General features: G+C 38.8%; 1 protein-coding gene across 9 annotated transcripts in view; it reads left to right on the top strand.

Moving 5' to 3' along the window:
* Positions 1–27,874, top strand: part of CCDC88A (coiled-coil domain containing 88A) — a 196,003-nt gene that overhangs the window by 158,392 nt on the left and 9,737 nt on the right. For 2 of the 9 annotated variants that reach the window (XM_019500729.2, XM_019500726.2), the window contains exons 20-31: positions 2,706–2,983; positions 3,181–3,324; positions 5,531–5,717; positions 8,169–8,314; positions 11,330–11,422; positions 11,653–11,867; positions 19,501–19,584; positions 20,716–20,919; positions 21,248–21,319; positions 21,868–21,951; positions 22,299–22,379; positions 24,427–24,719. In XM_019500729.2, coding sequence (XP_019356274.2) covers positions 2,706–2,983; positions 3,181–3,324; positions 5,531–5,717; positions 8,169–8,314; positions 11,330–11,422; positions 11,653–11,867; positions 19,501–19,584; positions 20,716–20,919; positions 21,248–21,319; positions 21,868–21,951; positions 22,299–22,379; positions 24,427–24,719 — 1,881 coding nt within the window. The remainder of the gene's footprint in view (positions 1–2,705; positions 2,984–3,180; positions 3,325–5,530; positions 5,718–8,168; positions 8,315–11,329; positions 11,423–11,652; positions 11,868–19,500; positions 19,585–20,715; positions 20,920–21,247; positions 21,320–21,867; positions 21,952–22,298; positions 22,380–24,426; positions 24,720–27,874) is intronic. The other 7 variants (XM_006274434.3, XM_014595077.3, XM_014595076.3 and 4 more) reach the window with 6 other exon arrangements.

The raw sequence follows: 27,874 nt of genomic DNA, 5'->3' as shown, positions 1-27,874 counted from the left end.
TCCCCACGGTCTTCTTGTACCCGTACTCTGTTAGCATACGAGAACAGGCAATCTCGTTGAAAGTGCCCCTCTCACTTGCACCCCGTGCACACCAGTTTCTCAGTGCAGAATTGTGCCCTGTGCCCCGTGCCCCTACACTGAAAACAAATTGTTAAAGCACAAAACGCCACCAAGTGCCCCCCCAACCCATACCTACTACACAGCTTTGGCTGGTCATTATATGTAATGTAACCCTTATGCATCCCCATTCGCACAACTGGTAGCAAGTGCTTCACACCCCCTGGATTCCCCATTTCTTCATGTAAGATTACTCGTGCCCTCCACCCCACCCCCATCCAAACCCTCCACCGGTCAAAACACTTTTCCACCATTTTCACCTGCTGCACCCTTGCTTCCAGCCAGTTCACCACATCTCCCTCCTCCACCATATCCATATACATTTTTATATACACTGCTCGTTACGTCTTCTGGCCCACCTCAAACCTCAGCCCCTCCAGCACCCCCAGCTCCACGGCCGCCCCGTGGGCATCCCAAAAAGCATTATATGCTTTTGCGTTCCAAAAGGACACATGCCACTCTTGATAGTTATCGAATGCTACCACGCGGACTAAGTCTACGGGTTGCACCTTCAGGACTCCCAACAAGATTTTAGACATAAAGTCCCAGCGGCTCAAAGTCTTTGCTCCCTGAAATCCTTCCCTTTCCAGAGTCACCTTCACCTTCCAATGAACATCCCTCCTTCGGTCGTCTTCTTCCCTCTCTGTGTCCACCACTTTCGCCGTCCCTGCCACCTCCTTCTCCTGCCTGGCCTCCTTCCTCCGTCCGCCCTCCATCGCCGCCGCCGGTCCGCCCTCTTTGGGGGTCTTCCCATTCCCCCCCACTCCCAGCTGGACCTTCCCCCGGCGTCCTACGATACTCCAACCCTCCACCGCCGCCGTCTGCTCACCTCCTTCTTTGTTCCACTCGCCTCCTCCGATGGTTCGACTGCTCTCCCCGCTCTCTCCTGGGTCTCCTTGTCTCCTCTCCGATCTCCTCTGCTCCCCGACCTCCGTCCTCTCCGATCTCTTCTGCTCCCCGACCTCCGTCCTCTCCGATCTCCTCTGCTCACCGACCTCCGTCCTCTCCGATCTCCTCTGCTCACTGACCTCCGTCCGCCTCACCATTTTCTTCATCGCACTCGTCATCTGCACTGCCATCTCCGCTCCCGACGCCCGGCCTCTCGAGGCCCAACCAGGCAGCAGCCGGACCTAGGCCCATCTGCTAACCTGATTTGAGCCTTCAAGAGGCCGAGAAGCGATCTCCCTTACCTCCAAGATGCTCCAACCAGCCTTGCAGCTAGGCAGTGTTGCTGCCTGCCAGTAGGGAACTGATCTGTTTATATGGGCAGCCAGAGATCTAAAATGGCCACCACAATCAAGCACCTGCTGGCTGCTTGGCTCCAGTCTTGAAGTGGCAGGTACCCACAGTGCCCTGCCACACACCTTCCGCCATAAAATGGTACCTGAGGGAAGTTTCCCCTGCTGCTCCGCCAAAGCAAGCTCCCCTCAGAGCCTGTGAGAGCCCTCAAGTGGCGAGCACCCCAAAGGTGCTCCACCAAACACCTTCCCCCTTTAAAATGACATCCGGGGGCTTCACTTGGCTGCCTTCCCTGCTGGCTTTGCCCCAACCTACTGCAGCCCCTGCCATGTGGCGAGCACCCCAAAGGTGCTCTGCCACAGGAAGGAACAAATTTAAGATGACCTGCCAATAATTAGATTCTGTACATGGAAAATTATAATAAACTAGCCAACTGCCTGTCAAGAATGACAGTGCGGGGGGGGACAACGGATTCTGTGTCCACTCTCCAGTCCGGGCTTGTTCCCTGCTTCCCTCCTGCCACTTAGGGTCTGGCCCCGCTCCCCACTTCCCTGCCATGGCAGCGGGGGGAGGGGAGGAGTGGGCTCGGGCCCAACACAGGGGGGGATGTGGGGGAGGAGCAGGCCCGGAGGTGGAAAGAAGTCGGCCTGATGTGGTGGCTGGGGGGTGGAGCAGCAGGCCCTGGTGAATACAGTGGGGGGGGGGGGGGGGATAGAAGGAGCGGGCTCAGGGCCAACATGGTGGAGGGGAGGTTGGGGGGGGGGCAGGATTGGGCCTGGGTCCTGGAGGGAGGAGGGCTGCTCCTCCCCTCCCCCCGTTGCTGCCGCTTCTGGAAAGCATATAAGTAGAACTTTCAAGTTACCCATATGCTTTGGTATTTTTCTCAATGGAGACTAATGTGATGCAAGTGTATACATAAGTGCTTTCTTTAATTGTGGCCCTGAAGATGTAGACCAGTTTGTAAAGTTTTAAAGTAAAATGTTCCATTTAAATTTATTATTAGCAAAATCTAGTCCCTTTGAAAGCTGTTAGGTAATGGAATAATTAGCAAAATGACATTTGTGAGGTCACAGAAATATTTACAACTAAATTAAATTTTACTCGGGAGTTGAACTAGATGACCACCTGAAGTCCCTTCCAACCCTAATTTTCTATGATTTTATGAAATGCACCAAGAAAATAATTAGCTTGCAGTCCTTCATTAGGAGTAATAAACTAGAAGACCTAGAAGGTCTTTTGCAGCCTACGACTCATGACAATATACTCTTCCCTACTTTCATTATCAGCAATAATAAATTCAAATGAACTTTATTCTTCTACCCATATCTAATATCTGTTTATAACTACAGGTTGAAAATTCTACCCTTAATTCCCAAAGTACATCTCTTATGAATCAGAATGCACAATTGTTGATCCAGCAGTCTGCTTTAGAAAATGAAAATGAATCCATTCTCAAGGAACGGGAGGATCTGAAATCACTGTATGATTCACTTGTTAAAGATCATGAAAAACTGGAACATCTTCATGAACGTCAGGCTTCTGAATATGAATCTCTAATTGCCAAACATGGAAGCCTCAAGTCTGCACACAAAAATCTTGAGGTGGAGCATAAGGACCTAGAAGATAGGTAATCTAGTATGTTAATGCCTCATGTGTGAAGTTCAAAATCCATTGTTCTTAATAATGTGAAAACTCCTTTGTATAATTGCAATAATTAAAATAGATCTTATATCTTGGGGATAAAAAAGACCATGACATTTGAATTCTTAATCATATTAATTCTAGGAGATACAAACAAAGCCTTTATGTTAACTTTGTTTGCAGGTACAATCAGTTGCTGAAACAAAAAGTGCAATTAGAAGAACTGGAAAAAGTGCTCAAGGCAGAACAAGAGAAAATGTTGCAGCAAAATGAAAAACATGAAAAGGTAGCAGCAGAATACAAAACACTTCGTGATGAAAATGATAGGTATGGCAAAATTCTGACTTTATCAATGTTTAAATAATATATTAAATAAAACATCTACATTTTCACAGGAATAGTCTATTGTTTAAACAAATGTAATATACTTTGAAGTCAGTACCCAAGAGTGGGTTAACAGAATCATTCATTGTATGTCACACTTTAGACACAATATTAGATTCTCAGTATGTTTGCTTATAGGAGGCTTCTAGGTGCTTATGATTGTTGAAAAAGTCAGGTGGAAGTCTAAATATAATATAGAAGCTTAACTTTAGTCAGCTTTTTTTTTTTTTTTTTTTACAAAAAAGTGGGTCATTGACTAAAGAACTTGATGCCATTGTGCATGCACCCTGACCGTGGATGTGGGTACATATGCTTCTAAGACACATTCCTGGGGTGCTCTCACACCTTTAGAGTTGCCTTCTGCCCCAAACCCTTCCCTGCTGTCTGCTGCTTGACCACTGAGAAGCAGCTGAGATGTGCCAGAGGCCAACTCCTTGTCTTTATGTCACCTCAGTCTTACCAGTCTCACCCAGTTGTTGCCAGCTGTTACCAGAGGGAATTTTGTCAGCTATAAGAATTATACCCTTGTCCAGTCATATGATCAGAAAATATAATTCCTTAGAAAAGGCTTACTGGTATGGTCAAATGCTCTGGAATCACAGTTATCACGGACAAGTGGGTTAGAAAAGGTTTATTATTAAAAAAAGAACAACCATAAGAAATCAGTAACCACATACAGACAAGGCATAAGAATAAATGTGTGAAGAAAGTCAGACCAATAACCTGTTCTTACCCTGCAACTTAAATCCAAGAATGCATTTCCTACTCAAATCAACAAGTTAGAAAACAGCCCCTACATCTCCTGTCAGCTTCCTTTACTGAGGGCCAACAGCCTTCCTTGTACCCAGGGTAAATATTTTATTTTTTATTAGACCAACTCAACAGTTGGAAAACTATTGAGTTGGTCTAATAAAAGATGTCACAATTACCCAAAGAATCTTGTCTGCCTATGTCCTTAGAGACCAACACGACTACAACCAACACTTCTTTGTACCCAGGAAGATTAGCGACCCCACCCCCTGCTTTCAAGGCAGGACTTACATATACCTTTTTATTTGGCCATTTACAATGTCACCCATTGGAATTTTGGGGAGCCTGCACTATGCATATAACTTCTTGCTTCCCCCTAAGGGAGAAGGTGCTTACTAGACTTAAACGTTTTTTCCTGATCTAATTAGCAGGAGAATGTGTATCCTTTCAGACATGAAGAATATTAATCAAATATACTGTCTCTCATATGATTGTCCCCAAGTGGGAAATGCTCTTTCTATTCCCAGGTTCTAGTTACGTTACAGTTTATCTTTTTAAAATATGAAGTTTTCATTGTCTACACAATGAGGGCTATTCCTGAGTAAACACGTTCCTGTCAGAATCTAATTCTCAGCTGTTGCCTCTTCCAAGTATGAATAGAGGAGGAACACTTAAGTTAATCACTGCCCCACTAAAAACATTCTTGCCTATAATATAAAGTTGTATCAAAATTACGTTTATATGAAATACCACAATTCTTACAGATACAAGAATAAGGCTGAACACAGCTTCATACTGTTTATCTGTAGAAACTACATATGGCATATCAGTAAAACAACTTCAAAAAACCACACAGGATGCCTCATGAACCCTTTAAGTTCATGACAGTCATATGTCATGGTTAACAAATCTCTTGGTCTAGCTGACTTCTTTACAAGCTGTTTTGTTTTGATTCTCTTTTATCTTAATATAAGAATTGGATCCCAAATATACCCTATTAACAAAAATCATTTTCTAATTTAACTATAGAAACTTCTAGCAGCACTTGTTTTTTTCCCAGGTATTTTTAAGAAAGCTAATATATGAAAGATATTTATTTTTAAAAAGAAAAAAAGGAGACTGCCCATAATTTAAAGTATATAATTGTATTATTTCTGAGAAATAATGTTTCCCATTTCTCAATGAAAACTAAATTTTCAAAGGTTAGAATATTTTGTTTTAAATTGACTGGTCATAAGAGTCTATGAATTAATATATACACTAGTTTCCCCAAAAATGTTCATCAGCAGTCTTAAAAATAACATGGAATTATGGAAGGTGTAAACTTTAAAGAGGATTGTGGTAATAAATGCATATTACTTCATCTACATATGTTCTTCTGTGCCTCTTTTAATTACAGACTCAATCACACATACAGTCAACTTCTGAGAGACAATGAAATTCTTCAAACTGACCATAAGAATTTGAAAAGCTTGTTGAACAATTCCAAATTAGAACAAACACGGCTAGAAGCTGAATTTTCTAAACTGAAAGAACAGTACCAACAACTAGATATTACATCTACAAAACTGAATAATCAGTGTGAGGTAATTAAGAGTTTTACTGTCTTCTGATAATACTTTGGTTACTGTAGCATTTTAAATTCAGATAATTTTATGCAATGTACATGCCTTTTTATTTTACTATTATATCTGCTTGGCAGACAAACATTGCCAAAGAAGAATAATGAACCCAGCTTTTTCATGGTGCTGCTGTTTGGTATTGTTGTTTGAATGGTGCAGTTTTATATCTTGGGTGCTGCTAATACTTTGACCTATAGTCACAACTGTCCAGCACTTATAGTCTCATTTTTATACTCTCAGATCTTGTCAAATTTTCAACTTCTTTGCTTCTAATTTTCCAGGCCAGGCTGTTGCCTCAGTCTCAGATTTTTTTGGAAAATCTCAATCAAAATGCATCAGCTGTTTCTTAAACTAAGATCAGCTAAAATGCTTTGTTATTCCCATTATGTACATTCTTACAGCTGTTTTTGTGAGCTGCTTTACTGTGTCTTTGCTTTGGAATACACACTTGGAAATTTGTCAGAAATGTCATCATTTTAGTGGCAAAGATGAACTGTTTGATATCCCCTGTGAAAATCCACCCTTATTTGACAAAATTATATGCCTCTGAAAAATGGTTGCTATGAACGTTTACAACCTAGTGTAATTCAAGAACTGCAGAACTGTTTTTACTTTTTTAAAGTATATGGATCCTTATTCTGACTGCAGAGGATCAAATTCCAAGGGGCAGTTTGGGAGCATGTCACTTGCTGTACACCAAATAAGTTTCCTCCAGAAAATCTACAAAGAAAGGGATTGAGCATTCCGGACCCTCCTTGCCAAACAGAAATTATTTAGTATTTATTCCAAAAAAATCATCTAACACTTCTCTGGTCAATTTAAAAAAGGAGAAAGCTCTGAGGTGTCTCAGATGCATACATGATCAGGTGAGTCTATGGCTAGGAGTCTAGCCCATTTAGGTGACGCACATTCACAAAAGAAAAGTATGGGTACTTGCTAGGAATTTACCCTCCAGTATTACCCAATTCCGTACCTGAAGGTGGTAATCATACAGGGGCAACAAGCTGTTTCCCATCCCCTACACTGCGTTGTGAGCTTAGTTGCAAATGGTTCTAAATAAGAAGAAAGATTATCTGATAGCAATGGAAATTAGTTACTTAATATCAAAAAATAAATTGAAAAAGATAAAAAGGTCAGAAAACACAAGGCAAAAACCAGAAAGAACCTCAAAAGTCTCCACCTTCTCTTCCCTGTGCATTGACACATTTTCCCAGGAAATGGGAACTCTCAGTTTCAAGAGCAGAACTACAAAATAGACATTCAGGAAAAGTTTCTTGAAGCCCCAGACTTGCTGATACCATGAGGGGGAAGGAAATGACCACCTCCCAGAGAAAGGAGGCATGGAAGCTAACCTTTCCAGTCAAAACAGAAACAAAACTTGCTGTTCCCTGTATTTCTCTTTTGGACATCATCAGGGAAGACTGGGAAACTTGCTGTAGGAAAATGAAAGAATTGTCACTGTATACCATGCCAGCCAGTCTAGTCGATAGAGCCAGGTGTGGAACTGGTTAGTTGCAGGGATAGGGCTTGGAAGCCACAAGTTGGGGACCAAATGCTAAGCCAGGGTCAAGAGTCAGAAATCAGAAGCCTTTGAAGGGTAATCCGCAGGGCAGAGTCCAAGAGCAAGCCAAACCAGGGTCAGGAGCCCAGGAGTCAGGTCCGCAGGGAGAATCCAAAGCCGAACTCCAGTAACAAGTCAAAAGCAGGGTCAGGAACCAAAGAAACCAGAGCTGCTCAGACTGAAGACCAGTGTGTTGTGCAGCAAGACTCAGGTGCTGGAGTGGTTCTGTAGAAGCAGCTCCAATAGAAACTGAGCATTATCGTAGAACCCCAAAATGTCTTCATCCTCACTATGATTGATCTAGCAAGTTGTATGCCTGGCAAGGGATACCAGTTCCAACTGAGTGGTGGTTTTTTGTTTTGTTTTGTTTTCTTAAGAGACTCTGCAGAAAGAAGGAATTTCAGAATTCCTTGTTACAGAGACAACTTTAAAGTTTCTTCAGTTTCCCTACAAGTAACTTACTTTGCCTTGGCTCCAGTGTTTTGGTGCAATGACGTAATGAGCTTAAACTTAAATAAAAATGAAGGAAAACTGTTTGTGTGTTTGTACTGTATTATATGCACCATAGACAATAGTCAAAAAATTGGGGCAGAAATAGCCTATACTCCCACTGTTATATTTTCTTCTCTATTAAAATGGATATGCTAGTTAAATTAACTAGCCCATCTACCTAGCATATCAATTGAACTTTTTTTATCATGGCACGCATTGATCAAGTGATTTTTATTTTTCTGTCTAGTGTGTCTGGCTCATTAAATTCTTTGTAAATTCTGATAATGTTTTCTAGATAACTCCAGAAAATTAGGTGGTATGCTAAGTTTTATACTTAAGTGCTGTTTTATATATTTTAACAGTTGCTTAGCCAGCTTAAAGGAAACCTGGAGGAAGAAAATAGACACCTGCTGGATCAAATTCAGACACTAATGCTACAGAATAGGACGTTACTGGAGCAGAATATGGAAAGCAAGGATCTTTTCCACGTTGAACAAAGACAGTACATGTGGGTACCAATAATTAGAAAACTGCTGTTCAACACTGTGACAACTACAGTTGGGTTAATATAGATGCAAATTAAAGAAACCCACCTTCTACATTTTTATTTGGTACAGGAATAACCTATTTCCCTAACTTTTCTTTACATAAAACATAGCTAAAGAAATTGAGTTATATCTGAAAAATTTGTAAAGTTTTTTTTAAAACTAAAAAAAATAGCATAACAATATTTATTTATGGTATAAACGCCTAATTAATAGTATTGGTTCATCCTTCCACTTCAGTTTAAAAAGAATCCAGCAGAGAGCAACAAAAAATTATTAGAAACATGACTTGTAAGAAAAGGATGGAAGAACTGGGAGTATTTAGTCTGAAAACAAGAAGACTGAGAAAAGTTTTGGGAATCCCTCAAATACTTGAAGGATTGTTTTAAAGAGGATGGGTATAGACTATTGTCTGTGGCTGCACAGGACTAGACGAGTTCTTAAACTGCAGCATGGGAAATTTAGGTTGTATATTAGGAAGTGTTGTCTCACTATGAAGGTTAAACATTGGAAAAGATTTCCTAGAGAGGCTATAGAATCCCCATCTTTGGAAATTTTTAGGACCATGTAAGACAAACATCTATCTGGAATGGTATAGACAGCGATGATCCTGCCTTGAGCAAGGGATTAGACTAGACAACCTCCTGAGGTCCTTCAAGCCCTACTTTCTATGATTCAATCAGATTCTAGGGTCTTTTGATATTTTTGTTGCTTTTTTCCAGCAGAAAATTTTTGCTTCTTTTTGGCCATGTTTACAGGGTACATTTATTGTGTTCTAAAAAAATCTCCTCAATCATGTTAAGCAGGCTGCTCCCTGAACCAGAAGCAGTCTTCGCCATTTCCGTGCACTGCTTCGAAAGTACAGACAGAAATTATATTTGTTCTGTGATCAGCCCTTTGAAAGCTGAAGCCATGCCCAGACAGAAGAGCACAGCTGCAGAGCCCTCCAATTGCATAAGAAATTAACCCTCATTGCATGAGGGCTCAAATGAAGCTGCTCCCTACTGGAACGACTGCATTAATTTCTGTCTGCTCTGGCTACAGCAGAGCCCATCCCAAGCTTCTGTCTCTGTAAGGGAAGGGGAGAAAACAGGGGTGGGAGGTCCCTTCTGGAGTTTTCTCAGCCCTTCTGAAGTGGGTGGGCAGTGGATTGGAGCCCATCACCTTTGTGGGGGGCTCCAATCTACCTGTCCCCTCACTCCAACAGGGCTGATAAAGCCCCAAAATGACCTCCCTCCCTTGCCTTCTCCCCCTGCCCATTCAGAGACAGCAGTGGAGCTGGGGGTGGGGGAATGGAGCCAGGGATAGACACAGCCTGTCTCCCTGGATCACCTCTAAATTGGAACTGATCCTCCACCCTCCCAATATAACAGCTAACTTCTGTTGGGAGGGTCGGACTAACTCATGGTGATTTCTGTGAATCGCCGTGAGTTGGACCCAGGAGCTGCACCTCAAGTGAGCCAGCTGCCACTGAGTGATGGTACCAATTAACCTGCCTCTGGTGCTATGTGGATATAGCTATCCTAATTCCAGCCTGCACAGTGTTCTTGAGGATAGTGTTCTGGAACATGGTAAGTTTATCATGTAGATGGCCTCAGAGGCCCTCTAAAGGAAATGTGCATTACTAAAACAGCCAGGGGTGTGGCAATGAGGCATGCAGCAGTGTAGTTGCGCCTTGCTTTGATTGTGCATCACTCACCGATGTGTCAGTGATGTGAAGCTCTGCATGTGCTGTGAGTTCCATGAGCTTGCAGCACAGACTCCCCCCGAAGTCCTTGTTTTCAGCTCCAGAGCCTGCTGCTCTTTGCTATTCCTCTTTCTCTTTCACCCTTTCTTGTATTCCGTAGCAGGAGAAAGATGAGCAGCAGAATAAGTAGTGACAACTCAGCCCCTACTTTCACAGAACCTTGGGGACTGTGCACTGCTGCTGCTCAGACCCTCTTTTCCCCTGCTGCTGAATTTGGGGATGATGGGGGAGAAGGAAGGGGAAGAGCAGACAGTAGCAGGCTCCAGAGCTGAAAACAGGGGCTCCATGCAGACTCCAGGCTGACATGCCATTGAGTTCTGAGATCACTGGCATCCAGGATCACGAGGGATTGTGACCTTTCCCCCTTTGGCTGTGTGGCGCATGCGCTAAGAACTAAGACCTCTCTTCACTGTGCATGCGCCATACAGCCAAAGTGGGCATGGCAGCACCCCCATCACTGTGATTTTGGATCTTCCCATGAAAACAGCCAAGGTTTTTTTTTTCTGGTATCTTTTATCGGACCAACTGTACTGTTGGGAGAGAGGTTAGACAACAAGCATTTGGGCACAACCTGCCCTTTCTTAGAATTATATCAGACTTCCTCAGACGTGAGAAAAGCTTGTCTTTTGGTTGACATGTATTTCTACCAGTTAAGTGAAAACCAGGACTTTTTGCAGTCTGTTCCTTATTTAGAGACAGGCAGGACAGCGGTTTAAATAAAAACAGGACAGTCTGATATAAGACAGGACCAATGGCCACCCTATGTCTAACCTCTCTCCTAGCCATACAGTTGGTCCAATAAAAAATATCACAAAAAATGCTTGTTTCATACATTTCCTGCCACAACATTACAGCACGCAGTTACAATATTTTCACCCCACTGTTTTTAAAACACTCATTTATTATATCCATTTATGGACACAGTGTGAATAAGGTGCAATATGAAACCATATTAAAATCTATTGGATGGCCCATAAAAGATTTAAAAATCTTTTTATTTAGCCATTACTTTTTTTATATATATAAATTCTGTTTTACCTTTCTTCCTCCTTTATGATTTAGAAACTCTTGTTTCTTAGCAGTTTACATGCTGCTCCTGTTTATTCCCCACCTGAAAGAGAATCTGCTTTTAAGTAATAAAAAAATGTAAAAGAATATGCAACATAATATAAGCATACAGATATATAATCATACTCTTGAAATATCAATTGTGGTTCATTTCTGTTTACAGTGACAAGTTAAATGAGTTGAGGCGGCAAAAGGAGAAATTAGAAGAAAAGATCATGGATCAATATAAATTTTATGAGCCATCTCCACCAAGAAGGTACTGCCAAATATATTATGAAAAGGAGTATAAACACAAATTTTAATTTGCTAAAGACCTGGCTCTGTTTCCATTCAAACTGGATCATGAGACTGTCCTCGACTTCAGTGGGAGCAACACCCTTATCCTGTAGTTAAATACACATGCAAATATTATTTAATTATACAGTGTATAAGGATTAAAGTAATGCATTATAAATTCAGTAATGGATTTAATTTTTTTTATATTAGGAGGGGAAACTGGATTACTCTAAAAATGCGGAAGTTGATAAAATCTAAAAAAGATGTTAATCGAGAGCGTCTGAAGTCTCTGACTCTTACACCAACCCGTTCAGAATCCAGTGAAGGATTTCTTCAGCTACCCCATCAAGACAGTCAAGATAGTTCGTCAGTGGGCTCAAACTCTCTTGAAGATGGCCAGATGCTGGGGACCAAAAAGAGCAGTAGTGAGTACTTGCAAAAAAAAATGAAGGTGTTTTTAGTTTGAGATTGTTTGGTTAAACATCTTTCAGAGGTGGGTAAAGCCTCAAAGGTGCCTATAAAAGTTCAAATCTGATATAATTGTTTTAAAGTGATGTTAAGAGATCTTGATTGTGCACCCCTTAAGATAGTGACAAAATTCATGGACTTCAATTTTGTCTGATCTAGAGCAGTGGTTTTCAACCTTTTTCCATTTGCAGACCCCTAAAATTTTTTTGAATGGAGGTTCTTTGAATTTCTTTGAATGTAACTGTGTATTTACATACTTTTGATTGATCACAGTCATTTTTCACAGACCCTGTAGACATAGACCACAGGTTGAAAACTGCTGATCTAGAGCCCAGGAGTGTTAGATATTTTTTCCTTTTTAGCATTTCTGTGAATCTGAATAAAAACATTAACTCTGCAGTATCTCAGAAATGCAGATGACACCTTTTCCCCCAATTTATTTCCTTCCCACTGTGTTTTTTTCATCCACATGTGATTTCTTCCATTCTTGAGAGTGTCTCTTCATACTGTGTCCACACTAACATCCCTTAGCTGCTATATAAAGATTGTGTGCCGCTGAACTGCTCCTCCTTAATTCCCTTGATAGTTTTGGTGACAGTATAATAGGGAATTTGAAAAATTATGGATAGAGATAAGCAATAAAAATTATCTGGATCACTACTGATTCTAAAGATTGAGAGAGACTGATGTATGCTGAGGTGTGGGAAGATCAGATTTTGTCAGATAATCTGTTAACCTTGACCAAGCCATTTTGTCTTAGCGATTAGGTTGCATGTGGCCTATTTTGTGCACCATATACTTGTTTCTATTGTTGCTCATTAATAATTTAAATCATGAAAAATTCAGTGGCAACCAATTAGTTTGATGCCGTTCCTACTCATATTAACAAGTTGCATTTATTGATTATTTAACAGATTCATTTCACTACTGTGGTATTGAGTATATATAAGCATCAGTGTACACTTGTATTATAATTCTTACCTTTTTAGTAAGTTTAGTATTTCAGTAGTTTTAGATCACAGGGGAACTAAAATGTGGTATTCTAGTTATCCCCCTTAAGAATGTTCTTAAACCTTAAAACCCCTCATTCTGGGTTTTGGTCTTAAAGCTTGCTCCACAGACTTAAATAAAAAAGTTACAAAGGTGAGTAATATTTGGATACTTTTAAGGAAATTTAAAAGTTGAACTGATTTTTTTAAAGAAGATAATAGATAGGGTCATTGCTGTTAATTGTTTCCATTATTCAAGTTGTAAAATTTGAGAAGCAAGAGTGCTCTTCTCCATTTGGCATAGAAGACAAATACTTTGGTATAATGTTTATGGTAAGTGAAGGCACAAAATTTAGTAGATTAATTAATAGGACTGGATCTATAGTTGTTATCTCTAACAGACCAGTCCTACTAGATCACTCATTCTAATTTCTCGCAAGTTTCTCAGCTGTGTCTTTCACCTAGAAAGGGTGTCCCGTTTCTACTTAGATTGTCTGCAGCAAGTGACTACTGTCTCCAAGCACATCCCAGAAGAAAAAAAGGACTATTTTGTGGAGAAAAAATAACATAAGCATTAGGTCTTTAGGGTTGTTATGATAGTAGTAGATTGTTATTATGAATTGTTTTGATTTGTGGAAGGAAAGAAGCAGATAGAAAAAAAGCTGAATGGTCTTCTTTTGGACCTACAGGCAATGCTTCCACTGAAAAACGATGCTAAAAACTCTTAGTGTATTCTCATTAAGAAACTACCAAAGGGTGTATGTCTCTAAAGCCCCTGGCAGATGTTACACTTAACATGTGATTATCCAGTTAATCGTGTCTTAAGTGGTAACCTGGACACACATTCATTCAGTTAATGGCACAGTAAAACAGAAAATAAGCCACAGAGTTATTGCTTAAAAATGTGTAATAACTTTGTGGATAGTTCCCATCGCGTCATAATTTTTGCATGTGTGGCCAGTCCCAAAGCCTCCATGTGTTGCCACACCTCAGAGCCCCAGTCAGCTGACTAGATCTCTCAGCTGGAGAGACACTAGCAGTATGGTATTATGTGGGATTGGAGATCAGATCCCAAGTCATGTCTCCTGCCATGTATGTGTAGCATGGCAGGAGGCATGATTGTTGGGGTCACAGTTCAGCTTCCATTGCACCTTTTTCTGAATGTCTGCTAGGAGCCTTAAAGGAAATACTTTATAACCTGATCCAGCTTAAAAGAAACACTTTTTCTTGCCTGTATTTTGTGTATTTTGATTTGCTTTCCTTCAGTTACTTTGTCCTTACTAAAGGAAATGATTCTCCCCTCAGATATGACGTTAGTGAGTTATTAAAGGACCTTATCTCTGCTTAGTCTTCCATAAATTCATTAATGAGAAACCCCACTCCAGTGGTGTGGACACTGGAGTGAGCAGCTGGAAGCACAGAGGTCGAGAGTTTGAGGCTATAGCAGAAGCGCTCATGGCATAGCCATCTCAGATTCCAATAAATCTGTAAATTCTGCTAAATACCTTGTCACAAGGGTACAAGAAAAGAAAGATTAATGAGAAATTGGTAACATGGTCTCTGACAAGAGAATCTTTTGCATTAGCTGTTGATTCATTGTAAATCAGGTGCTTTGTGAATGTGTCTACTTGGCAGTACAGGCAGTCCTCGGACTTGCAACACAATTGGTTCCTGAAAACCACATCTTAAGTTGAAACGCCATAACTCAGAACCAATTTTCCCATAGGAACAATGTTATAAATGGGAAATTGGTTCGTGAACCAAGTCCCAGTACCCTATTTTCACCAAAAATAACCCAGAATTTTTTACTCAATCAATTATAGATGGGTAATATAGCTACATCAATGTATTTATACTGTAAATAGCAATCATATTGATTTAGAGGGACTACTTTGAGGTGCCTTTGCTGGACTTTTTGAAGGGCTCTTGGTTGGACTTTTTGAAGGGTTCTTGGCTGGAGTCTTCTTCAAGAGTCTTGTCTGCTTGTCTTCCTTCTCCACCAGACCCCTGCCCCAGGCTCCTGACCCCCACCAGAGCCCACCGTGCCGCTGCCCCAAACACAGTGGCCGCAGCAGCTGCCCCGTGTCCTGGGCTGGATTTGGCCTGCAAGGAATCCTAGGGTTCACATATGGGCTGGGGCCATAAGTGAGTTTGACACTCCTGAGTTAAATAAATCCTCTCATTCCTAGCTTCTTAGAGATTTGTACTTGTGGTGAATCTCCTAAGAATAGAAACCTGTGCTGACAATGCTGAAAGTAGAAAAGAATAGGTATTTGAGTTCTTTATGAAAGTGTGGAACCACATAATCCACTTTTTATCCCCACTTTTTTGTTTATTTGAGTTTATTACATTCTATGTAAACAGCAAAAAGTGAGATTGATGGTAGATGAAAGATTTGTCCTCTTTCTTTTCTTTAGGTGTGAGCAAGGAATTTTCTTACTTTATGGAAAGTGCTAGGATCTTAAAGCCATTGAGTATTAGGGGTCCAGAAGATCTAGAGACCTTTTTCCTGCAAAGGAGCTGAAGAAGGAATATCAACTGTTAGATCTTCATCTCTAACAGACTTTGTCTTCTCAAATGCTGTTCTCTCACGCTCTCTCTCTCTCCGCCCCCACCTTTCTCTCACATTAGTTTCAGAAGATTAAGAGATTCTAGAATTAGAATCCTCAAGAGGAAGTATCATTATCTTCCTCACCTCCTGGCAGTTCACTGGTTCAAATGTCAGTATTCTAATCTGATTATTCTTGGTGAGAAAAGAACTGCTGACGCCCTAGATCTTAAACTAGAGAACTCTCTTGTTCTTTATTATTAAGCTTCAGGTCAAGTTATCAGGGACTCAATCTCTCTCTTGTATATAAAAATATACCATACCTACTACTCAGTGTAGAGCATATTATTTTTGAAATTTAGAAGTTAATCTATTGTTTTATCATTTAAAATTAATTTGAAATGGTTTTGTATCTTGCTTCTGGTTTTGTGCCTTGTAATCCTGTGAAGGTTTGAAGTGATGATTTTGGGGAATCCCTTGAGTAAATAGTTGCCTGCAAACAGAGGAAACTACAGTCAATCACCCAGGCAGCTCCTTCCAGGCCTGTGTTCCTGTATTAAATGTTGCTTCTTTGTCTGTCTTTTCCTTCCAAATTATCTTAAAAATGGAATTACACAGGCTTTTCAGAATTTCCCTGTAGTTAAAATCCACTGAAATGTCATACATTGACTTCATTTGGAAAAAAAACTGCTATAATTAAATTATTAACAACTAATTATTATGATTATACAGGCTAAAAATGGTCAGGTAATAACTTGAAGTAACTCAACCAATGACCACTCGTAGCCTATACCTGATTTGAATACATTCATACTTTGTTTGTAAAGACTCAGTAGTTGTGTGTCAAGAATTTTTATTAGATTACCTTACCGAATTGTTTAGCGGCTGTCTGCTAGCTTTCAGTATCAGTAGGCAAAAGGTTTCCTATAGCCTCTCTGCCTCTCTTCTACTACTGACCAAGACAGCATAGGCAAGGGAAGTGAGAACAAAATGTAGAGGAAAGAAGCCCTTAAAAGTGCAGAGACATCAGGACTTGAAAGTTTGACTCTTCCTCCCTCCACTCCACCTTTCAGTTTAAAGCATCAGATTAATTATCAGTTGTGGGCCTGCATCATCACCTGCAGGAGTGGTGGTGTAATTGTAATCCCTACAATTAATCAGGGCATTCTAAGACCACCTGAAGATCTATGCCTGCCCCTTTCCTCTGTAGTATCTGTATCTGAGAGTTGACAGACATAGTCAGATGTCAAAAAAGGACAGTATTTTTATGCTTGCCTGATCCACAGTTCCATAATAATTTCTGAAACCTAGGAAAGATCAAAACAATGTCCTCCTCACTTGGTCCTGAGAGACAGAAAAGTATAGCGATTAAAACGCTTAGATAGGTAGGTTTCATTCTGTAAAAACACATAACTAATTGTGAAGCAGTGCTAGCAAAATTCTACCTGAAAAGGGTTCCTTTTAATAGAGGAACTTTTATTGCAAGAGGCTCAGACAGAGGACATTGGGCCAGTATACAATGTTTCATACTGCTAGACTTTGTGATGCCATTAGCCCTGCATGTGAAGACAGTGGCAACTACTGTTCACAGGTACTTAACCCTCTTTCTTAAAATCTTTGACTTACCAAGGGAGTGATGAAAAGTTATAGAAAATAAGCACTATAAGGAGCCTGAATTGTTTGGGGTTACAACAGATTGGTGACAGTGAATGAAAAAGGACATAATTATCTACTTCTGACTTATTGGCCCTGAAAACCAATCTAAAACTGGTTATTTATATTTCTGTTACAAATTAGTCTGTTGGTTTTGTATGCATTCTTTTGGCAGACAGCGAAATAAAACTGTATCCCTTTACAGGGGTAGATAGAAAATGTGATTTCTTTATGGAGGATTTAACCTCTCTACCTTTTTTAGCAATCTAATATTGAAAATATATTTACTATACTTTTTTCTTATGTAGGTCACAATGCTTCCTGTTCTTCTTCCAATTCTGACCCATGTCATGGTCTAAAAAGTTGGCTTGTATTAGAGATTTGCAACTTCTCTCTGGTCAAGACACTTTTGTAATTTGGAATTGTGAACATTTTCTATGTTGATTGTTTTAATGGTATAAAACTATATTTCATGTACTCGTCTAATGGAAGTTGTAGAATATGCTGCCTTTTGGTTTTATTGTAATATTTCAGGCTAGATTTTAGGAGTCATGTTGCAGATGAGACCTCTAAATGAAGTTTAGTTGAATCCATATGGTCTCATGGTTCTGGTTGTGTGCAGCAGAAATTCTCTCAAAATTCATAGGTACATAGTACATTGTCCTCTCAGCTGAGCCGAAGGTGATAAGGAAACATGGTTAATGATCTTCCTTTAGCTGCTAGTCAGTTCTCCTTTGGAAATTTGGTTTGGAACTGTGATAATTACACTGCCTGCCATATTATGGCTGCCCTCATTACCTCTTCTCCAGCTGTGTATTCCTGTGCAAGACCAAAAACAGTCTTGCCTTGATATGCAAAAGAGATTAAAAGAAAGATTTTAATAGATTAAAAAGTACTTAGCAGCATCCATTTAAATGCAAAAACATTTCCTCATCACTTGTGGCAGGTAATTTTTTTCATCACCATTTTGGTAAAAGATAGGTGGGTACATTTTATTTCATTTAGTAGTTTTTTGTTTTAATTTTGCATAAATCTAATATTAATTTATTCTTATAGGAAACTATATTAGAAATACTGTACAAATTCATAATGGAAATTAGAAAATTTGATTTCTCTGTTGAAGTACCACTCCTTACACTGAAAAAAATATAGAGCAAACACAGATATAGGCACCCTTTGTAGGAAGAAATGTAGAAGAAGCAAAAGTGTCTGAAAATGTGGAAAATGTATATTTAAAAAAATGCTATGTAGGCATGTCATTGTTTCAACAAAAATACTAATGTTAATGACAAAATCTGTGTCCACAAAACTCAGAGAGCAAAAACCTGTAGATCTTTCTGAGCTGGTGGGCTTTGCATCACATATGCATGCAAATGAAGCTAGGGCTTGTACATACATGAGCACCTACGAATAATTTCTAAGACCCTTTCTGTCTGAGATTTGTCTTTACATTACCATTGTTTGCATGTGGCTTCTTTGTTTGGCTATGTCTGCTTGTAACAAGTTACTGCTGCAGAGAAGTCCCGCCAAAAGACAGGAGTAACTTGTGATTTTTGCCTTTTATAATATTTATTGTAATGTTCATGCTGTTTGCAGACATTACATGTATTATTTTATTTTGTCTCTGATTCCTTCATCTGTGTCGAACTACACCCCCAGTTTTGGTTTTTGTGTATATTTGTTTTTAGATCTTCTGTTTGGTTCTTGTTTCCAGTAGACAGTATGGTACCATATCAGCCAATAAATCTTGATTACCAGCATAGATTTCATAGACTAGTGGATTTTTCTAGGAAATAACTACAACATTTTACACTCCATGAATCCCTTGAACATATGTACCTTAGAAAGAAGTGTATAAGCAAAAATGAAAGAGGGAGAGATATTAAAAGGTACAAAACATAATGAGTAAATACTGTTAAAAATTTAGAATACAAGTAAATTAGGTAAAAAATCAAATTAGAAATGGCATTGATGTTATAAGTAGCAAGTAATAAGATACAAACACTTTAAAATGGATATTTTATAAATATTACAAGTTAGTCAATTTTCAAAAAAATTTTCACATTCAAAGAAAATTTGTTATTTAATTTATACAAATTCTCTGCAGAGAAGTTCCTTTTGTTTTTTTCAGGAACTTGGGAGATTAGAACTTTCAAAGTATATTGCATTCCTCATCTTTGTCTTCAGTGCTTTTCTGAGAATATTAAAGGTTTCATAGTATAATTTTCATATTTCATTGTCACGCAGCAGCATGAAAATGATAGTTCTTAGCATAGCATACATAGCTGAAACTCAACATTCATTTCTGTCCTTAGTTTCAACATTTAACTTCCATCTGTTCTTCTCCCTTTTTTCTTTCATTTCCCTGTTTCCGTTTTTCCTCATGCTATGACATAAAAGTGGTTGCACTGAAAAGACTGCCCTTTTTGAGGAACAGACCGAAGGAAAAAGACAAAATGAAGGCCTTCTACCGTCGCTCCATGTGTAAGATTTTATGACAGTTCAGCTTCTCTTAAATGGCTACACTGGCTTCCATTACTAATTTTTCACTAACCTTTCCCCTGGACTGCGCTGTATTTTCCCGATTTTGCAAGGTGCAAGTCCTGCTGCTATATAACAAGAAGCTGGAGCATTTTTTTCAAAACCTTATTTATATATATATGCTTAAGATAAGTATATATATTAAGTATAAATATGAATAGTATATATTAGTATAAGCATATTGGTATAAGTATATATACTAATATACTTAATATATATAATAAAATATGCGATGCTCACTTCTTATATATAATATATATACACACTTACATATACACATACATATTTTCAATGTATTGTGATTACATGTATTTATATACATATTTACTATATATACACATTGTGCATATATGTGTATATAAGTTCACAGAGCACTTGATAAATTTAGATAGTTTGAAATTTTAGTTAAATTCCGCTTTTTGTAATCATTCTAATTAATTATCTTATTTTTTTTATTGAAGAATCTTTTGATTGAAAAATAGTGCAAGGATATAAGGTCTGTTACTCTTAAAATTTTTGTCATATTTTTTTCCTACCAAAATAATCTGGGGTTTGTTTTTTTTAAGTGACGGGGTAGAAATAGCATTGTACAATAAAGATGAATGCCATTTCTTTTCTCAGCCTTTTACATAATATCATATAATAAAAAAACACAGTATTCTGGCAGTAATAAAGTTACCAGCACTGAATAAATACCCCCTTGCTGTTGCCAACACTGAAACTGTATTAGCACCTCTGCCCATTTTACCCTTTTTCATTCCATTTGTCATTGTAAAACAAACACCTTATCAAAGCTTCTGACTCATACATTGCCTATCATTGTAGCACAAGCATGGCAGTTGTTCCTAATAAAATGAAAAAATCATATCTGAACTGAAAGAAATCTTTGGTGCTTAACACTTTTCATTCATTGAGCTGATTGCATGTCATAACATGGATGATTCTGTGTTTGTAGCTTTCAGTATTCAATATGCTTTAATGCTTAGACAAATATCAAACATTTTGCAATACGAAATAAGAATGAAAACAAATACATTGACCATGCTGATTCATTTGCTTTCATTTGCATCCCAGCCATGAATGACCTGGTGCAGTCCATGGTCCTAGCAGGAGGACAATGGACAGGTAGTTCTGAGCATCTGGAGGGTCCTGATGATATATCTACGGGTAAAAGGAGAAAAGAATTGGGAGCTATGGCCTTCTCTACTACAGCTATCAACTTTGCAACTGTCAACTCTTCTACAGGCTTCAGATCCAAGCAGTTGCTAAATAATAAAGGTATAGGTAGAAGCTCTTTGCACCGTGATGTGATTATGTTGGTAACACTGATTTTATATGAATCATGATTTTGTTCCTTCATGTTTTACATTCCTCAGCAACTAATAACCTGAAAGATTAAATTTCAGTAATAAGAAGTAATTGAATGGGTTTAATTGTTCTAAATGTAAAATACTTCAGGGGTTTTTGTTTTTTTCCTACAGAAGTGCTACATAAGTAAAGATGGAATGGAAAATAATTATTTCATTACATTTTAGAGATGACAGTTTTTAAATTACCTTTTCTCAGTTAATTTTATTTAACACCCTGCTTTGTCTTTTACATGTAGATACTACGTCCTTTGAAGATGTAAGTCCACAAGGTATTAGTGATGATTCTAGTACAGGATCAAGAGTTCATGGTAAGATGTGAACTTTAATAAAGTATTAAATTAAGGATACATTATGTGAATGCTAAAGAAGTTTGCACAAAAACAGTGAATGGCAACATTACAAGTGAGCATGTTTTCTAGAATTTGCATATCACTTAACTCTGTGGTATCATTTCTTCAAACCTAATACTTCCCTCCTTTCTCTGTAGAGCAATTTTTCAGCTAATTTGTATATTTTTAATAGGAAATATCTATAAAGTGCATCTGAACAGGATCCAAGTGTATTGTACATTTTAAAATGTATATGGATTTAATTATGAAATAGAGAACTTTTGACTTAATTAGATTCCTCTTCAATCTAAAAAAAATGATTCACTAAAGTCTAAATTTCTCATTCCTTCATACGTTCATTGAGTAAAAAATGCAAAGTGAGAGCTAAAATAGAAGTAATTAGAATAAGTGAAATTGAAACCACTTTATGAAAAACATTTAAATGACTATAAGCAAAACATCAATAAAGTATTTTGATTTAACATTTTGGAAAGTATTAATGCAATTATTTCCCTTGTATTGGATAGGAGTGCAGGACATTAACTGTGCAGATGCTCTTGCTCCTGTTCGTGGCATTTCAACAATGTGCAGGGTTCCTTGTCAGATCTGTTGTAAGTGACGTAATCACATGCAGCTCTCTGCATGCCGTTCTGTTCATCTATGAAATCCTGGTTTCCCAGTAATAAATCTTACTCAGTTCTAAACGTGCACTCTATTTTTCTTTTCCTTGTTACCTTACTGTTCCTGTAGTGCCCTTTTCTAAAGTGTCCTCTTGGACTGCCTGGAAATCCCTTCGCTGTCTGATCTGTAAGAAACAACACTTTGTTCACAGTGGGCATGTTCAGCCTGTGAAAAGTGCATGATACCTGCTTCAGAGCATTCTGTGATCAGAATGTAAAGGTAGTGTCATCTGCTAAAATTTTGTTTATCATGCTGTCTCCTGATTTTTTTTAATTAGCTTCCAGACCAGCCAGCCTTGATAGTGGCAGAACATCCACTAGCAATAGCAATAATAACGCTTCGCTCCATGATGTCAAAGGTATGCTGTAGGTGAATTTACATATATGCTTCATTCCATGATTTCGTAAGATGGTCTCTACTGTATAAAATTCATAGCACGTCTTTCTCTTAACATTTATGCCTTTCATTTTCTAAATTAGGGATGAATATAAACAATGTAGAACTTTACATGCTTGTAGTAAATACCAAAGTAGAAGCAATTACAATATATTAATTTGAAATTATGTCTAAACAAACCTAATCAAAATAGAAAAGAAATATATCCTAATAAATATTAACCACAAAATGAATTTTAATTTAATAATACTTCAAACAAATAAGTAAGTCTCCTTAATTTGTTGGATAGCATGCATGCGCTGCTGGAATCTTACTGCAGTAAAATCTGTAAAATGTACAACACAAACTAACTGAAATGGCTTCAAAATATATTTATTAATCACCCTCAAAATATGTCGAACTTTGCCTTTAAAAATTAGATAATATTACCATTTTATTAGTAATTTTCCCAGCATTTCCTCTGTTATTTTTTAAAACCATTTTAGTACTGTTTGTGATGGACACTCCACAAGATTTTGTATTTGCTATTGGCTGGAGAATACTGTACATGTTAGAGTAGTACCCATAAGCTCATATGCATAAGAATGCTTGTAATACAGTTGATAGATATTTTCTGGATTATGTCTGTTTGCTGAGACATGTAGGGATGAATGCTAGTGCAGGATTTTGTTGGCTTTGTTCATTTCTTTTGGCTTTAATGGGTTTGATAGTTTCTACTATGAAAGGTCCTTGAAGTAGTTGGCATCCAAGATTGTATGTAGCACATCAACAATTTCTAATATAAACTATTGATTATCTTAAAATGTAGTTACATTATTTAGAACTAGCAAGAGTTATAATACACATATTATATTATTAAACATAAATTTTGGCACTGTTCCCATAAGAAACGTTAAAAGTTGAAAGGACTTTTTTTTGTACTTATTGCTGTATTCTGCTTTTAGGTCACTATGGATGCTGACAAATGTGGGGAAAAAACAGTGCTTTATCGGAAAAGGAAGCGCATTAGTTCAATTTGGCTCCCTAGCGTCTGTATATATCGGGTGCTTCAGAGGGGCTTTTTGGTGCTTTTATCTAATAGCTGCTTGAATCAGCTATTAGGTAAAATGCCAAAAAGTCCTGCTGGAACACCTGATCTATACAAATGTTGGGCAAGATGAGTCAAACTAATGCAATACCTCTTCTGGGCATTCACTGCACTTGGCATGGGGGCACACTGAGCTTAAAAGTAAAGCACTGTTTTGGTTTTGGTTTGGGGGTTTTTTCGTGTCTGTAAGTAGCCAATCATATTAAACTAAAATTGACATTATAAGGAATACAGACCTAGAAGGGGCTTCCTGGGCCATTGAATCCAATCCCCTGTGTTTTTCTAGCACTTGTTTACCCAAGAGAGTACCAGAATTATTACCACTTCAAATTATCACACACAGCTACCAGATTCATTACTCAAAACACAAAGAACAAACTATACCAAGCCATAAATAAAACTGGGGGAGGGGGTGGACAGAGATGAGGTCATTGCCATAGTCCTGCTAGTGCAACATCAGGGAAGTAGTTGGTTAGGAACATCACTTCTGAAATATATATTTTTTAAAACCTTGTTGAAGAATTGACAGATTTCTTCTTCGTATTCCACTTTTGGTGTCTTATTTGTATAAGAGATCACATAATAAGAAGGAGATGACAAATATATACTTACATATGTGAACAAATCCTGTATTGTACCAGTTTGAATCTAGTACTATGGAGACAGAAACAGATTTCGAGTGAAGGATGTTCTTTTATTTGAAAACCTGAAAATTCAGGTTAAAAAGCTGCAACAGGTAAGTCTAGGAAAATAAATTGTATAAAACTTATAGTAGACTGCTTGATTTGAATTATGGAAGAAAATTAGATTCTTCAACATTTTAAAGAAACATGGGTAACAAGTATTATGAATATCTTTAATAGTAGTCCAGGTATTGTTCAGAATGTATTGTTTAACAATGTTCATGTAATTTCTGTTACAGAACACTTAATACTGTTTACCCCAAAAGCAGGTGCAGTTAACAACCAAAGCAGACCACAAAGCCACAGCAGTGGGGAATTTAGTCTGCTTCATGAACCTGAGGCTTGGTCTAGCAGCAGCAGCAGTCCCATCCAGTATTTGAAAAGTCACACCAGGTCTAGTCCTGTGCTCCAGCAAAGGATGCCTGACACACTGGACAATCAAGGAAAGCATATCAAAACTGGTTCTCCTGGGAGTGAGGTTGTTACTCTGCAGCAATTTTTAGAAGAAAGCAACAAGATTACCTCAACTGAGGTTCGTAAACAGAAATATTGTAACTTAGCTTTAAGACTACAAAATATCCTATTTTTCGCACAGATTTAATAGGTGCTTCCAGTGTATTTCATTTGCAAGACCCCCTTAAACGATATGAGACATTGTCAGCTTAATTATTAGGTGCAACACTTAGACTTGCTTAACAAGAAAGAAAAGGTAAAAACATTTCAGAACATATGTAAGACTATGCTTAGTAGGAGCTAAATGGCATTTTGGGATAAGGCATTTTGACTCAGTCTATAGAGGGGAAAAATATTTCTGCCCACCAGGGACTAGCAGAGGTGCTCAAATGACAGGTATTTCATTTAACTGTCACTGTGCCTTTCCCTTATTAAAAGGGAAATAGATCTTCAACCTACTTTAATTTGAAAACAAAACATTTAAAAGCCTAAGAATCTAGAGATGGTCATCCCTTCTCTGGCCACTGCATTAAGTAAGGAAAGATGAGGACACTTACACAGAATTGTCTGACTGTTGATGCTGTTATTTAGCAATGCATGTGTGAGTAGCTATACAGCATCCACACAGCGCTTTTGATGCTAATAACTGGCAGTTTTAATAAGCAGCGACAAATTAAAGTGATCAAAGTAAAAAGCCCATGTGGAGTCTGCCAAGGAACTCTGTACAGTGTTTGGTGCTTCATTGTATTTTACTTGTTAATTTTAGCAGTTGGCAGAGAAAAAAGCATGTACACAGATTTTAGTTCAATTCTTTATTATAATAAGCTGCTAATAATATAAATTAAGGTCTTAATAAACAGTGGAAAATGCATGTGAATTTTTTTCTGCATACGTTTGTATTTTCAGTTTTGATTCTATGTGGCTGATTTAATTCAGTAAGATTTTAAGGGCATCCAAGTAGTATTTGGGGAGGGTATGGAGATAATTTGTAGCACACCTGCCAAAAAATGACCCCCGCTGTCCTAAAACATTCTTGCGATTCCCATTACAAGAGATAAAACTAGAAATAGGAACTGTAGAGGAACTCTGTTGTTAGCAAGTCCAGCGTCCTGTTGTTGCAGGCAATTACATCATATATAATCCTTTTTCTGACAATATCATTGATGCCAAGACAATTAAGTTCCCTTGACTTGGTTATGATTTGGAATAAAATTTTATTCTTTAACTGTCCTGATGCTGGAAACAGGGCCATTTATGGCCACATAAAATATTTTGCTCTGGTCTAGATCCAGCTTTTGGGATCTGTACATTCCTGAGGTTAAAACCAGAAATATCCGCATTTGTTTAAAAAAGACCAGATGGCTTCCAAACCTTTCCTTCAAGATTTTCTTTCTGGCTCAAAGACTCTTGTATGCTTGCAGTAGTCCAGCTTCAACAGCAAGGGTATAAAGTGCCCTCACCAGGACTTTAAAGTCTGGTAGGTAAGGCTGTCTTCTGGGAGATGTTTGAACTCCCTCAGGCTGACGGAGGTCTAGAATCCATATCTCCAGTCCCTGGGTGAGTGCTCTAACCACTAGACTGTTATGTAAAAAGCGGACATCATCACTATCTCCTCTTGTGGCTGCATTGTTCATGTGACAGTAACAGGGGTGCTGTGCTTTTACTGAACTCAGTGCTCTTGGTGTGAGTTAGGTGTGCCAAGAATGTGTCTAATAAATCCTGCCATAGATGTTTTAGAGACATAAGTGAAGTTTAGGCATCACCCCACCCCATTCTTAATTACATCAGAGTCAGACTGGAGTAAAGCACCCAGCTGCTCAGACTAGGGTGCTTCACTGAATTTGTGGAAGCCTGCCTTTATGAACCTCAGGATCTTTTTAGGTTATAATGTAGATGCTGAATGAATCTAAGAACATACAGGGTTCTCTGGTCACTGGCGTAGAGTTATTCTGGATTCCTTTTTTTGTTACTAAAGCTCCTAAATCCTGCCTACATCCTGTCTCGATACCTGCATAGATCTGACCAGAAATCCATCCCTGTTCACTTGAGCACTTAAGCATATGAGAAAGTCCCATCCTATTTGTAAAAGTAAAACTGTGCTTAAGTGCTGTGCTGAAGAAAGATGGACTATAATATTTGTCAAACAAGTGCTTACGTGCTTTGTTTAATTGAAATCCTGGAGAAAAATATATTAAGCTTGTCACCAGGCTTGTGCTAGTCGGCCTTTCAGAAGCGATCTTCTATAACTGTTTATTACTTGGTGTAATTGAAGTCCACTTCAAGAGCTGGATGCTAACATAGACCTACACTAGAAGTGTCAAAGATACAACCCCATGGGCCAGATTTGTCCCTCAGGGCCCTATCATCTGGCCCATGGTGCTGCAAGCAGCATAGAGGGTACAGGCAACCCCTGCTTAACGCTGTTTCACTTAGCGTTATTTTACTATAATGCTCATTTGAAATTGATACCTGATTTCACTTTGCGCTCAGCAAGTTTCATTATAATGCTTGCGATTGCCATCTTGGGTCATTAAAAACAATTGCAATCGCCATCTGGGGTCATCAGATATTTTCAGTTTCACTTAATGCTCATTTCGCTTAACGCTTAGTTTTTCAGGAACCAATTAAGAGCGCTAAGCAGGGATTGCCTGTACTCTGATGGCTCCACATATGATGCTCACTCTGGCCCGTGCTAACTCCATACCAGGTTACAATGGCACATCCCAGAGCAGCTGTTGCATGTAGCCAGGCCCTGGAGCAGCCATCATGTGCAGCACAGCCCAAGAGTAAGGGCCACATAAAGCCTAGCTCTGGAGCAGGACTCTGAAGCATAACATGTAGTGTCCTCTAGGCCTGTGTGAAACGGCTAGTATTTGCTTTGGATTCAGATTTGGCTGATTCTGGGGACAGTGATTCAATTTAGTGATTCACATCACTGTCCCAAATTGATTCAGCCAAATCTCCGAATCACCCAGGGGGCCCCGCAGAGCCAGGCACAGTAGCAGCGGTGTGGAGCTGAGCAAGGCAGCGGCTCCACATCCAGCCGCTCACTACCTTCCCCTCACCACTGCTGCTGCCATCGGCTTCTTTGGGTCCAGGGCCTGTGGGATCAGAACAGGGGCAGGGCCCCGCATGGGCTGATATGCCTTGGGCCCCACACCCTGCTTGGGTCACCTCTGCCTGCCTCTGGGGGTCCTGGGCCAGTCTCCGTGGAGACCCCTCCCACCTGCCTGT

Source organism: Alligator mississippiensis, chromosome 1 (genome assembly GCF_030867095.1).
Source record: "Alligator mississippiensis isolate rAllMis1 chromosome 1, rAllMis1, whole genome shotgun sequence".
NCBI classification, from domain to species: Eukaryota; Metazoa; Chordata; order Crocodylia; family Alligatoridae; genus Alligator; species Alligator mississippiensis.
The sequence above is the reverse complement of the archived record's forward strand: the minus strand, read 5'-3'. Positions and strand labels throughout refer to the sequence as shown.